The 13,600-nt window shown below is 43.7% G+C and overlaps 1 protein-coding gene across 3 annotated transcripts in view; it reads left to right on the plus strand.

The window, feature by feature from the left end:
• The window catches only part of RNF217 (ring finger protein 217), an 83,203-nt gene that overhangs the window by 46,313 nt on the left and 23,290 nt on the right, over positions 1-13,600 (plus strand). For all 3 annotated transcript variants that reach the window (XM_075924097.2, XM_006139447.5, XM_075924096.2), the window contains one exon: positions 5,780-5,981. In XM_075924097.2, coding sequence (XP_075780212.2) covers positions 5,780-5,981 — 202 coding nt within the window. The remainder of the gene's footprint in view (positions 1-5,779; positions 5,982-13,600) is intronic.

Raw genomic sequence — 13,600 nt, forward strand, 5'->3', positions numbered from 1 at the left:
CACAACTTTAATCCCACCGTAACTTTTTTGTGAGTGAATACCACTTTTAATGCATCTGACAGAAACATTTGTTTAGGTGCAGTTGCTGCTTGTAAGATGTACTTACATAAGCAGCCACAAACATGTGTGATCAAAACCCATGGTATGTTATGTTTTGCCTTTAATATTTGTAAAAGATAATTAAAATGGCAGGCTTGAAGTTTCTTTGGATTCTATATTAAATGATTTATGACTAAATAATTTAACTTTTTATTAACCGATCCTGTTTGTTCTGTTTCTGGAGTATCTAGTGCATTGTGACTTTCTGAATAGTTACACCAATATGCTTCTTGGTGTAAAGTTCTAGGTTTATTTCAGGCAGAGATGTCTAGAGCAGTCAACTAGTTTCCTCTTAACATAAGTTTTCAAAAACTCTGAAAATAGTGTGGTTAAACAAAATTCCCCTGCTTTCTTGTTTTACTGTACAGCAGCTACACTTGAAGTGTCATATGTAGAATATGTGAATTTGCTGGGGATTTCAGGAGAAATGTGCCCTCCCCATCCCCCAGCCCACACACTCAGTTCTACCTTTGTTCAACTTTCATGATAGAGATTGCACTACAGGGCTTAAGTGAACTGAGAAATACTATTTTACTTCTACAGTGCTAATATTTATAATAAATATAAAGTGAGCATCATAGACTTTTCAGTTACAATACAGAATACAATCAATATACAGTAATTGAAAATGTGAAAAACATCCAAAATATGTAAGTGGTATTCTATTAAGAGCATAATTAATCATGATTAATGTTTAGTTGCTTGACAGCCTTAATGTAGATGTTGGTTATTTTATAACTATGTAATAAACAATGTGGTTGTTTAGAGCAGGAGCTTAGGGATCTATTTCAGTCTCTGCCACTGATTCAATGTGACATCCTGGCCAAGTCATTCTCTGTTGCAATTTGCCCATCTCTGAAAAGGGTATAATTATCCACCTTTTATAAAGCATCATTGGATTCTTGGATAAACTTGTTAGGTAGGCCTAATCTGTAATATGAAGAATGTTCTTTGACTGCAGTGGGAGTTGGAGGTGCTTGTTGCCATGTAGGGGCAGGCCAATAATAGATTCTTCAGATTCAAGTTGTCTTGTGTTTGGCTGCTCTCATTTTCCATCTCTGTTAGAGAGGAGGATTACACAAAGAAATTAACAAAGAAATTAAATGTATCGAGCAATTGAAATGTGCTAATTATAGCAAAGTACATTTCTAGGGCTGCACAATCCTCATGGTGTCTATTGTATGTCACAATCTTGCTGTTTAGGATAGAAACATGTAAATGACATCTGATCCGTCACTTTTTTCCCCAACCTTTAGCTGCATAATAATCCATCTCCATTGGAGTATTCTCAAGATGGTGAGGGGAAAATGACCACTGAACCAGAGCTACGTGGGTGCTAAGAGAAAGCCAATATGTGACGAGATCCAGCTTTTAAGCTGACTCTCCATGGATGTTAGTTTTGTGGTACTACCTCCTTGCCACCCACCCTCCCAGAGCCTGTACCTAGAACCCCCTCCTGCATCCCAACAGCCTGCCCCAAGCTCAGCTCGGAGGCGGCAGCAGCACGGTGGGGTGGGGGGGAGGCAACTCTGTGGGAGTCTTGTGTGGTTTCAGGTCTTGTGAGGTGCTTGTGTGGTTTCAGCTTTTAAGACAGCAAGATGGAGGAAGACACAGATAACCACAATAAGATGATGCAGTGACTCAGTTCAAATATGTGAATGGTTCATGTTTTATTGGTTTAGTTGAGTGTGTTTATAGAAGGATATTTAAAGATGTGAGAATGAACCTTCAGGAATAGTTTCCTTAGCCTTGCAGGCAGAGATTTCTTTCAGGATATTCTTTAGTGGTTTTCAGATTTGAGGCCTATTCTAAGGATGCTAAAATGTGTTTATTTAGGTAAATATGTAACTGTTGAAAATCCCAGTGGTTACACATTTACATGCTGGGCTGGGGCAGGCAGCATTTGTAGTCAGCCAGCTTAAAAGCTCTGTGCATGACTCCTGCTTTCCCACTCTTCCCCCTGGGGAATGGGGTAGGGAAGGGAGAAGAGTACTGCATGTAACTGTGAAGGTTAATTGGTGAGCCTAGCTTGATCTGATACAGTCCCTAGGGGCTGGGATCCAGAACTCTAAATGTTTTTTGTTTTGTGAGGTGTTTTTTTTTTTTAATAAAAATAAAAATTTGTTAGTCAACTGAACAACATAAAAATTGGGTGGTAGTGTGATGGAAGCATCCTTTATTCTGTTCAGTGAAACATGTTTGACCCTTGACTCTGTAAATGATGCACTTTCAAAGTGATCCAGCAAAAATTCTTTAGCATCCTCTAGCATGCTGGAGAAACTGAGGGTGCCATTAAATTGAAAATGCTGGTTAACTAAAAGGAAGGAAGGTGTGTGTGTGTGTGAGGATTATGGGAGTGGCTTTGGAGCACAGGTTCTGGGAGGGGTTGTGATGCATGGGATACCAGATGATCAGGCAGGTTCTCACCGTTGGTGGCCCCCACATATGGCTCCACTTCTGATGCTCTTGAACAGTGGTGGGCAGCCTTAGCTGTAAGTGGTTAAAAGTGGTGGTATGAGGGAATATGACACTAATGATGATTTGCACCACCTACTGCTCTCTGTGGTGATAGTATCACTGAGGATCTCTGAGCTGATACCATGCTTTTGTCTGTCTTTTCAAGAACCCCTCCTAAATGGTAAGAGCTAGGACCGCCAAATTCATAAGTAGTTTCCTCTGATCCTAACTTAAAGCAAGGTCAGGGTTTGGTTGTATCAGGAAAATGGGATGTACCTGGAATGGGATTGCTTTTCATAAAGCCATGCGGGAAAGAGACAGTCACCATACAGGTGAAAGAAGCCGGCTGGCGGTACATCCCTCTTCCATCCGCATCTGGGATTGTCCCAGTCCCGAGCCTCTCACCTTGCAGATACGCTTTAGGGAGGGTGGTGGGGCTGAAAAATGATTCAAGTGAAGCATTTACATTTTTCATTTTATTTAAAAAAAAAAGGGGGTTGGGGGTGGGGGACCTGAGCAATGCCTGGTGAATCTTCTGAGAGACATGAAATGATCACAAATGATATCAGAGAACTCCTAGCAGCGAAGGGGAGGTAGGTGACAGACTTTCTTTTCATTTTAAAAAAAAAAAGGTGGGAGGGGTTTCAGTGTTCATGTTAGTTATTTCTAAGGCATGCTAGATTTTGTTCAGACATAGGAAGACAATCCCTCCCTTAAATGGCTGATAATCCAAAGAGAGCAGTGGGTAGAGGCAGGAGATCTGAAGTGTAACTTAAAATTCAAGCAAAGATAACACATTTTGTTGTATCTGTGAGTTTTTGCTGTACTTCAGTGGTGCAGGGTGGGGAAGGTAAAGACAGGGCAATGGTGGAGTTGGGTTTCTAGTTGCGATTTGAGTGATATAAAGTTGGATGCTAGACCATTTGAAGAGGTGACCCTAAGTATAAGGGGCAAGAATCAGAGGTGTATATATATATTTGTGGAAGGAGATGAGGACATGTAAAGCACTTTTCAGTGGCTCGTATGTTTCTCTCAATCAGTTGACTCTTCAAAATAAAGAATGTACCAAATCTGATCTTTTACATTTTGTGGTTCCTTGTGTATGAATCAGTGTGCAGGATCTTTGGGCAAACTTCCATAATTTGTACATTGAGATGTCAATGAAGATGGAGAATAGGGGAGTTCAGCAGTTGCAGTAGGGACCAGTATGCTTGGGACCAGGCAAGATTGGTGCTCACTTGCGTTTTCAATATGGAATAGGGTAATGACAGATCAGCAGACAGGGAAAGGTGCCTTTCTAAATTAGGTTTTTTCAGTACTTTTTAAATTGAACCATAGTTGTACTTATTGAATAAAGTATCTGAATAATCACCAAAGCTTTTATTTTAAAACTGCAATAACATTTGGATTATTTGGGGAACTCCATTGAGCTCTTAGCTGGGGTACAAAAAGAATGTTCTCTTTAAAAAAATAAATAAATAAAAGAGGGCATATAAATGGGGAGGTAATCCAACATTAACTTTGTCTGTGGAGCAGCAAAACCATGTATTAATTTCATTGACCAGTTATTGAAGATGATAATGTTACCAGTAGAATGGCTGTGATATGCAAGGTGACTGTTTCTCTGGGAATCACTCGTAGTGACTCTTCATCTGACCTTCGTTCCAGATACAGGCAGTCCCCGACTTACGCGGATCCGACTTACGTCGGATCCGCACTTACGAACGGAGCTTTCTCGCCCCGGAAGTCGGGGCGAGAAAGCTCCGTTCGTAAGCTGCTCCGGTGCCCCTGGTCTGCTGGAGACGAGGGGCACCGGGCGGGTTCCCGCGCTTCTGAGGCTTTGCCAGAGCAAAGCCTCGGAAGCGCGGGAACCGCTGCTGCTGCCACTTGGGTGCCGGTGCCTGTGGTCTGCTGGGGACCGTCCCCAGCAGACCACAGGCACCGGGACCCAAGCGGCAGCAGTGGGCAGGTTCCCGCGCTTCTGAGGCTTTGCCAGAGCAAAGCCTCAGAGGCGCGGGGAACCGCCGCTGCTGCCGCTCCAGTCTGGGTGCCTGTGGTCTGCTGGGGACAGTCCCCAGCAGACCACAGGCACCCTGACTGAAGCCGCAGCCGCGGGGGGGTCCCACGCCTCTGAGGCTTTGCCAGAGCAAAGCCTCAGAGGCGCGGGGAACCGCCGCTGCTGCCGCTTCAGTCAAAGCGGCAGCAGCGGCGGTTCCCCGCGCCTCTGAGGCTTTGCTCTGGCAAAGCCTCAGAGGCGCGGGACCCCCCCCGCGGCTGCGGCTTCAGTCCGGGTGCCTGTGGTCTGCTGGGGGCCGTCCCCAGCAGACCACAGGCACCCAGACTGGAGCGGCAGCAGCGGCGGTTCCCCCGCGCCTCTGAGGCTTTGCTCTGGCAAAGCCTCAGAGGCGCGGGACCCCCCCGCGGCTGCGGCTTCAGTCCGGGTGCCTGTGGTCTGCTGGGGGCCGTCCCCAGCAGACCACAGGCACCCAGACTGAAGCCGCAGCCGTGGCGGGGTCCCTGCCTCTGAGGCTTTGCCAGAGCAAAGCCTCAGAGGCGCGGCACCCCGCTGCCGCTGCGGCTCTGCTCCCCGTGTCCCTGGTCTGCTGGGGGGGGGGGGGCGCAGCTAGTGTGCCCCCCCCCCCTGCAGACCAGGCTTTTGTTTTGGACTCTGGGGCAGAGCAGCTGGGGCGCTGCCGATTGGTCCTGCAGCGCCCGTGGGCACTACTGGACCAACCCGGCAGCACCCCAGCTGCTCTGCCCCAGGTCCTGATTCAGCCGCTGCTGGTCAGTTTCAGCAGCGGCTGAATCAGGACGTCTGGGGCAGAGCAGATGGGGTGCTGCTGGGTTGGTCCAGTAGCACCCCAGCTGCTCTGCCCCAGGCGTCCCCAAGTCAGCTTCTGCTGAAACTGACCAGCGCTGACTACAGGAAGCCCGAGGCAGAGTTGCTCTGCCCCGGGCTTCCTGGAATCAGCTGCTGATCAGTTTCAGCAGCAGCTGACTTGGGGACCCTGGGGTTCTTAAGTTGATTCTCTATGTAAGTCAGAACTGGCGGTCAGTTTCAGCAGTGTCTGAATCTGGACAGTTCCGACTTACATACAGATTCAACTTAAGAACAAACCTACAGTCCCTAACCCGGGGACTGCCTGTAATTATTAGATAGTACCTGCTTTACTGTTTTTGTTTAAATTAACATTTTCTTTTTCTTTCTCTTGTCCTCATAAAGATCCACATCCAGAGAACAGAAGGATGTGACCACATGACCTGTTCGCAATGCAACACTAATTTCTGTTACCGATGTGGGGAGAGATACCGCCAGCTCCGTTTCTTTGGAGATCACACATCAAACCTCAGTATATTTGGATGCAAATATCGCTACCTCCCTGAGAGACCGCATTTAAGGAGACTAGTGCGAGGCTCTGTCTGTGGTGAGTGGATGATGTGCTTTGCAGAGAACTGCATTATGAAGTGATGATGGGTGGGAAAGCTTTTTTTGATCGGGGCCACTGACTTTCAGAAAAATCAATGAGGAGCCACACATAGTGAGAAGCAAAAAAAATGCAAAACAAAACAACAACAAACCATTCTCTCACTCAACTCATTTGGGGTAGGGAGCACCAAGGCTTTCGGCTTCTCTTGCAGAGTGGAGACTGCTGTGTGCCTGATCAGAGTAAGCCTGGATCTCGCTCGTGGGTCATAAGTTCACTGCCTCTATATTAAACAATTAACAATTGGTTCAAATTTCAGGATAGACCTCTTTATAAAAAATTGTTTTAAGATGCTTCATTAAAAATATTTAAAAAATTGATTTTTTTTTTTATTATCAGGCTATGAATGAATACTTTTTTTTTCTTTACCTTTTCTGATGGACTTCACTTGTATTGGAACTTTTTGTAATTGGAGTGTTATGTTAGCAAGCAAAATGGAAAAAACTTTATATGCAACATAAAACCATGTTAATGGGGAATTGAAGCATGTGCATCTGAGAAGACAAACTTAAGAAATAAGGATGCCTTGGTGAACATACTTTAAGAGCAACTTAGATTTCCAAAGAGATTTAAATTCTGGGATTCTGCATTTCTCTTTGCACTCTGTCCCTTGTTACTTTTGTACTCTACACACAGACATACACACTTGAGCAAATTAGCAAGCACTTTTTTGGTAATGCAGAGAAAACTACATCTGTGGCCTTACAGATGAACAAAGGGTATTGTAGGAACCATGGGCATTGTCTCCGTGGTATTTCCCTTCTGTTTGTCATGCTACCAGACTTTGATGATCCAATTACTAATGCAAAACAGTGCTCATCTAGAGCTGGTTGAGAATTTTCTTTCAATGGTTTTTTCCATTGGAAAAAATAGTTTCTGCAGAAAAATGTTGACTTTTGTCTGTGTTTTTATTTTCACTCTTATTTTTGGTCTGCTATCTAAATGAAATATTTTGAGATGGGATTTCATGAATTAAAACATTTCATTTCCAGTCAGTTTGATGTTGAACTGTGCATCATGAAAAATGCCTGGCCCAGAAAGGAGAAGGGGGGCTTGAGGAATATGAAGTGTCATGGTAGCTGGATGAACACAGTTCATAGTCAAACAAGCTGCAATGAAACATTTTGATTAGGACTATCAATATAGTTTCAATTGAAAATGGAAAAATGAAGTGCTTCAACACTTATTTACATTTTTGTAAACTTCCCATTTGGGGTAAATTTGTGATGATACAACTTCTCATCCAAATCAGGAAGAAAGGAAATGTTAACCTAACAGAATATCAAATTTCTTGACCATCCTGGCCAGCTACCTCATTGAATATTAATATTCAAAACCAGCAAAATACTATTCAGGGTCAACATGGACTAGAAAGCAGTTATGAGATTGGGTGGGAGGTATATCTAACTTTCCATCTGAGGACTTCTGACTGCTTTCTGTGTAGCCTTGGGCAAGTTATTTTAGTGTCTCATTTGCCAATTCTGTAATGGAGATAATAATACTTTGCCTTGTAGATTTGTTGGGTGGCATAAATCATTATTTTGAAGATGCTCTTGTAAAGTCTGTAGCCTATTAAACTATTTGTGGATATTTCTCTTAGTGAAGGTAACAGTAAGTGGTAATAGCTAACTTTGACCCCATCATCTTGTATCTAGGCATGCTTCCAGGTGTTGAGATGGAGGGGAAATGAGGTTAAATAATTGTCCCTTCCCCTTCTTGATAAGTTCCTCCACATCAGGGGTGAGCAATCATTTTTGCCTGGGGGGCCACTTCAAAAAATTTTTGAAGTAGCTCCAGGCCACTCTGGAAGGGGCGGACCCTAAGCTGGGCTACCCCACTCCCAGACCATGATTAGTCTGGGGGTAGGAGAAGCTCTTTGCGCCCCCCCTTCCCACTAGGCACCCATGCCCTGGAGGAGGCTTGGCATGCTCCCCCACCCCAGGGGGCACAGTGAAGGAAGCTTCACGCAGCTTCCCCGCCCCCAAGTCCTGATTAGCGTGGGGGTGGGGAGCACACGAAGCCTCCTCCGCTCTTCCCCTACCCTGCAAGCAATACATGGCACTTCAAGGCACCACATTCTCCTAGCATGGCAGGAGGAAGCTTTGCGTGCTCCCTGCCCTCAGGCCAATTAGGGCCTGGGGACAAGGGGAGGGCCCAAAGCCTTCTCTGCTCTGCCCCCACCCTTGTGAATAGTGTGCGCAGCCTTCTCCACTCTGCCCCTACCCTGCGCGCAGCACTTTGAAGCGCTGTGCACTGCTCGCAGAGTGGGGGCAGAGTGGAGAAGGCTTCAGGCGCTCCCCCCTCCCTCAGGCCCTAATTGGCCTGGGAGCAGCAGGGCCTCAGCGGCCAGATCTGGTCCATGGAGGCCCATTAGCCCACCCCTGCTCCACATTCTGGAAAGATCTGTTGCTATGATGTGAGTCAAACAGTTCTCATTGTCCACATACTCTCTGAGTTCCTGGGGAAGTCTTTGTAAGTGTGTATTCCCCTTTATGGGCTATCAATCCTTTCTGACTTCTCTACTGTTGCACCTGAAAGACTGGTTGTGGGTGTTTCCAGCTTTCCAACAAATTTCAGTAATACAGGCAGTCCCCGGGTTACGTACAAGATAGGGACTGTAGGTTTGTTCTTAAGTTGAATTTGTATGTAAGTCGGAACTGGTACATATTGTAGGGGAAACTCTAGCCAAACATTTCTCCAGAGCTCAGTTTTATTCTCCCACACCTCACTTCCCTCAGTCCTTTATTCTCAAGCTGAGGTGTCTGCTGAGAAAAGCCGCTCCGCGTCTCCCTGGTCTGCTCGGGGAGGCACTAGCTTCGCGTCTCCCTGGTCTGCTTGAGGGAAGCAGCTAGTGCGGGGTTGCCTCACCCCGTTTGTAAGTAGGGATCCGATGTAAGTTGGATCCATGTAACTCGGGGACTGCCTGTACATAGCAAAACGTAATAATTTAGCATACAGTGACAGCATATATAATCCAACAGGATATTGATATTCAACGGATCGAGACTTTGAGTGATACTTCACAAGGCATACTTTGTACAAAATATATCCTAATCATATCACTGTGGTAAACATGGGACAACCAGTGAGTTACTTTGTCCATATAGAGTCACAGTGTTACTCTGTTGCAATGCTGATATTATTGCAATCTAGACCTCTAAAAAGAACATTTTCTAAGTTTCTGTGTGATGGACACATTTGTTTTAAATTAAATGTTACAGCACTCCTGATTTCACTAGAGAAAACCTTACATGTTGAGGATTCAAAACAGAAAATAAATCCAGAATATTATTCATTGATTTCTGTTGTACGGCAAAATTCAAGTAATAGAGTGCAAACAAATATAGCTAGTTGTATGTCAGTAAACAAAACTCTTGGGTAACAAATTACAAAATGTTCTCTTAAAAACAATGAAACAAAAATAAAATCACACTTTTTTTTTCTTTCCTTTGCTTGCTCCCTCATTGCCTACTTTAGAACTACTGTACTTCTCTGGAAGCCAGAGAGAAGTGTTTCTGTTTATGGTCTCTTCTTTCTTCCCCTTCAGCTCTTTCTATCCTTTTGTGATGTTCTGCAAACTATATTAATAATGCTTTCTCTGTGTCAACCTTTACCCATAGATGAGTAAAAACAGTGGCTCAGTTGTTGCTTCAGAATTATTTCCTCCAAATGACAGCTCACTGTTCTGAAAAAAATGCTGTACAAGATCTGGATTCCTTCCAGAAAGATACTGAATTATCTATGTTAATGCAGACCTCAGGCAACCTTAAGGCTGACCAATGACATCAATGCCAAAAGACCTCCTTGGGCAGTGAAGCCAGTTTCAGAAGAAAGTTATAGCAAATGATACAACCACACTGTCCTTCCTCCCACTCCCCTCTTTCATAACCATATTCTTGGTAGCACATGCTTCTGTACATCTCCGTAGAACAGTATTTCTCAAAGTTGTCCACAAAACCTATTAACTGGCGGCACTGGTTTGCTTATTTACCGGTGGTGCAGCCATGGAGCCTTGCAGCTCTTATTGGCCCGTTTCACTATTTGCAGCCAAGGGGCGTTGTGGGAAGTAGAGGCCCAGGCCACGCTGCTTCCCCCAGCTGCCTTTGGCTTCAGACGATGAAGCGGAGCCAATAGGAGCCATGAGACAATAGGAACCTGGTGGTCAGGGCGCCAGTAAATAAACAAACTGTGGTGCAGCCAGTTAATAGGTTTCTCAAAGTGGTTTCGTGGACCATTTTGAGAGACACTATCATAGAACAATCATTTTGGGGGGATTTTGGCATTTCTTAGTCTCTCTCACCCAACTCTCTTTAGGGCTTTGCATCTAAAGGAATATTCAGAAGCTTTGTAACCAAATTCAGACACCACTAGAAGATACTAGAGGCCAAGTGTGGCCAAACTATGTATTAGGAGCTGCATGTGGCTCTTCCACTGTTAGAGTGGCTTATGAAGACTGTCCCCCCCCCCCCCACCCATGCCTCACCTCTGTTTCCCCCCTATCAAACTCCGGAGGAGGGGGTTTGCAGTTGAGATTTCTGCCCTGCTAGGAAGTGGGGGTGTCTGGGACTTTAGCCCCATGTCCCAGAAGGTGCTACCGCACAGGGCAGATTGTGCATGTCTTGCATCTCTTGTACTTCTGAAGATTATCAAATGTGGCTCAGAGGGTTGGTAAATTTGGCCACCCCCACTATAAGCAATCCATCATGAAAGCTCCTGCTGCTATCTTTCTTATTAATCTGAATAAAATCTGCAAAATATGGTGTCTGTCTTGATAGCTTAATATGCTTTTATGAATCTAGCTTTTGTTGCCAAATTACACTTGTACTGAATACTATTGATAAGAATATTTAGCATTCCTAGAGAGTATCTACAATTGCATAGTTTATTTTGAGTCAATTTTGCAGTAGCTTATTTTGAGATTTGGTGCTGTCTACACAGCACTTATTTAGAAATGAATCGCTATTCTGAAATGTCCCTTAATCCTCGTACAATGAGGTTTACAGGGACATCGGAATAGCAAGCTTGTTGTATTTCAAAATAATGGGCACACTCAAAAGACGTGGACTAGCTATTTTGGGATACCACAGGTGTCCCGAAATAGTACTGCAGTGTAGATGTAGTCATAGAGTCCTTCTGGAGGAGACTTGTGCACTTCCTGAAAGGCTTAAACTCTGTCTTAACAGCAATTTTTGGGACCTAGCAAAGGAATTAATAATTATTCATGTTTTCCAATTGCCATTGTTCTCTTTTTTTAAAAAAAATATTATAAAAAGAAATTCATGTGCATTATTTCACTTGCAAAAAGAGAATTTCCCTGTCCAAACACCATGACTTCTCTAAACCTACAAGGGAGAAATGGGCCAAAACAAGAATATTTTTCCCCAATGAACCTCTGGATCCGGGTTTTGGTTTGGATCTGAACCATATCTTTGGCTCTGCAAAACTGAAGTGGAGATTCCATGCTGCCTTTATGCTACAGCATTAACGTCATGACTACAGTAATGCAATAATTAGTTCTTCTTGGTATAAAGGCATGCATAGTTCATCAGATTCATCCCAATGTAGCTACCTACAATTAAAATATTATTCTTGTATCTAAATATACAACCCATACAGAAATCTGACCAAAAAAGGTTATATTTATATACTGTATTAAGACATGTTGGTAAGACCTAACTGCAAGTCTTACATGCATAATTTTACAATAAAATCAATATTTTATTGTATTACAGCATTATAGGTCCTCAATAAATAATATTTGTTAGGCAAAAAAGTACAATAGTCTGTCAAAAATGCTGTCATTTGATTAGTGTAAAAATACTGAACCACCAGATTCTTTTTAACAGACCTCACATTTTTATTTACTACTTATCTTTTAAAAATTTCCTTTGGAGGCTGGACCTTACCTATACTTGACCAAGAAGTTTGGACCTTGGAAAAAGAAGACTACACCTACCTATGTCATGTAGGGGTGCACTTAAGCGACACTAAGCCACAGTCCATTAACTTATCTTTCATCTCAGTGTGATGGATTTACTACAGCAATGGAAAGATCCCTTCCATTGCTGTGGCAATGGTCTACATGGTTGTGCTACAGAGACAGCTCTGCAGCTGTAATGCTAATCGCTTAGATTTAGCCTAACTTGGTTTTATGGCAAAGATTGTGAATACTGTTGATCACTGAAAAGGGAGGAAAATACACATCTTGTTTAAATGTATTAAAGCAGACTCCAATTAAGTGAATTAAATGGTAAATGGCGTGCTGCATTACTGATTACATGCTACGTAGCAGAGCGAAACAACAAATCATAAATCGGGTTTTTTAACAACTGAAGCATTTACATCAGAAATAACTGCTTAAACTTGCTCTAGTTCTAAGACTTAATATACTTTTATGCCTGTTCTTTTTACAGGTTGAACCTCTGTAATCCGGGACTCCCTAGTCCAGCAACATTTGTCGTCCGGCAGGACCACAGGTGTTCCAGGACCAGTGTGTCCCAGTGGAGGGCTGGCAGATGGGCTCCCCGCAGCTGGGCTGTCCAGCGCACCACAACTGGGCAGCCAGGTACAACCTGGTAGCACTGGCCCCCGGGACCAGGAGCTTGGCGCACCACAGCAGGTGCAGAGAAAGAGATGGGGGGACTGGCAGGACAGTGAGGCTGGTAACAAGGGAGAATCAGGTAGGAGGCTGGTGGCTGGTCCAGGGCTGTGGAGAGCCAATAACAGGGGAGCCAGATATGATTTCTCCTGCAAAATTCCTCATCTGGGACTGGTCAGGTCCCAAGGGTGCCGGATGAGGGAGGTCCAACCTGTACATCTATATTCTACTCCCTCTAATGCTCTTCAGATTAGGTGCTTACTTCAGCAGGATACATTCACACAATTTATGTACTACAGAAACCAGTGTATACCCTCTGTGTCCAACCTTCATTAGACAGATGCCAGGCTTCTTTATTTTTGAGCTAAGATTCCTTATATATGAGAAGCTGAAACTAGTATTTGCACAGACTAGTTAATCTGCCTGTATTTGTGTTCTGAATACAGGTATTGGATTGAGTCCATAGTTAAAAGATATATTGAGATTTGTGCACGCATGGATGAAACACTCGTTTCACATTGAATTCAATGTCCAAATCTGTCCGAATCACTCAATAGAACAATGCTTTTAAGTTTAACTGTAATTTTAATAACACATGCAGAGAAACAGATTTTTTTTGGAGGGAGGGAACAGAGGGTCTGCAATGTTTTGAAGTTGATTTGTAGTACCAGTTCTTGCCCTGAAGAAAAGTATCATGAACTATACCAAAATATGAAAAGGTACAGTATAACTTCAGTTATGAACACCAGACTTACAAACTGCCAGTCTCTCATACCACATTTTGAGCTAGATGTACACAATCAGACAGCAGACCAAAAAACCCAAAACAAACCCACAAACCAATACTTAACAGCAGAGTTTCGTGGGAAATATGTTACCTTATCATAGCCTTAATGCTTTTTTTTAAAAGTAAGAAAATTGTTTATGCTTATTTCTTTTAAATTCTGATGGTTAAAAGCAA

This window comes from Pelodiscus sinensis, chromosome 3 (genome assembly GCF_052426305.1).
Source record: "Pelodiscus sinensis isolate ZL-2025 chromosome 3, ASM5242630v1, whole genome shotgun sequence".
Classification (NCBI taxonomy): Eukaryota; Metazoa; Chordata; order Testudines; family Trionychidae; genus Pelodiscus; species Pelodiscus sinensis.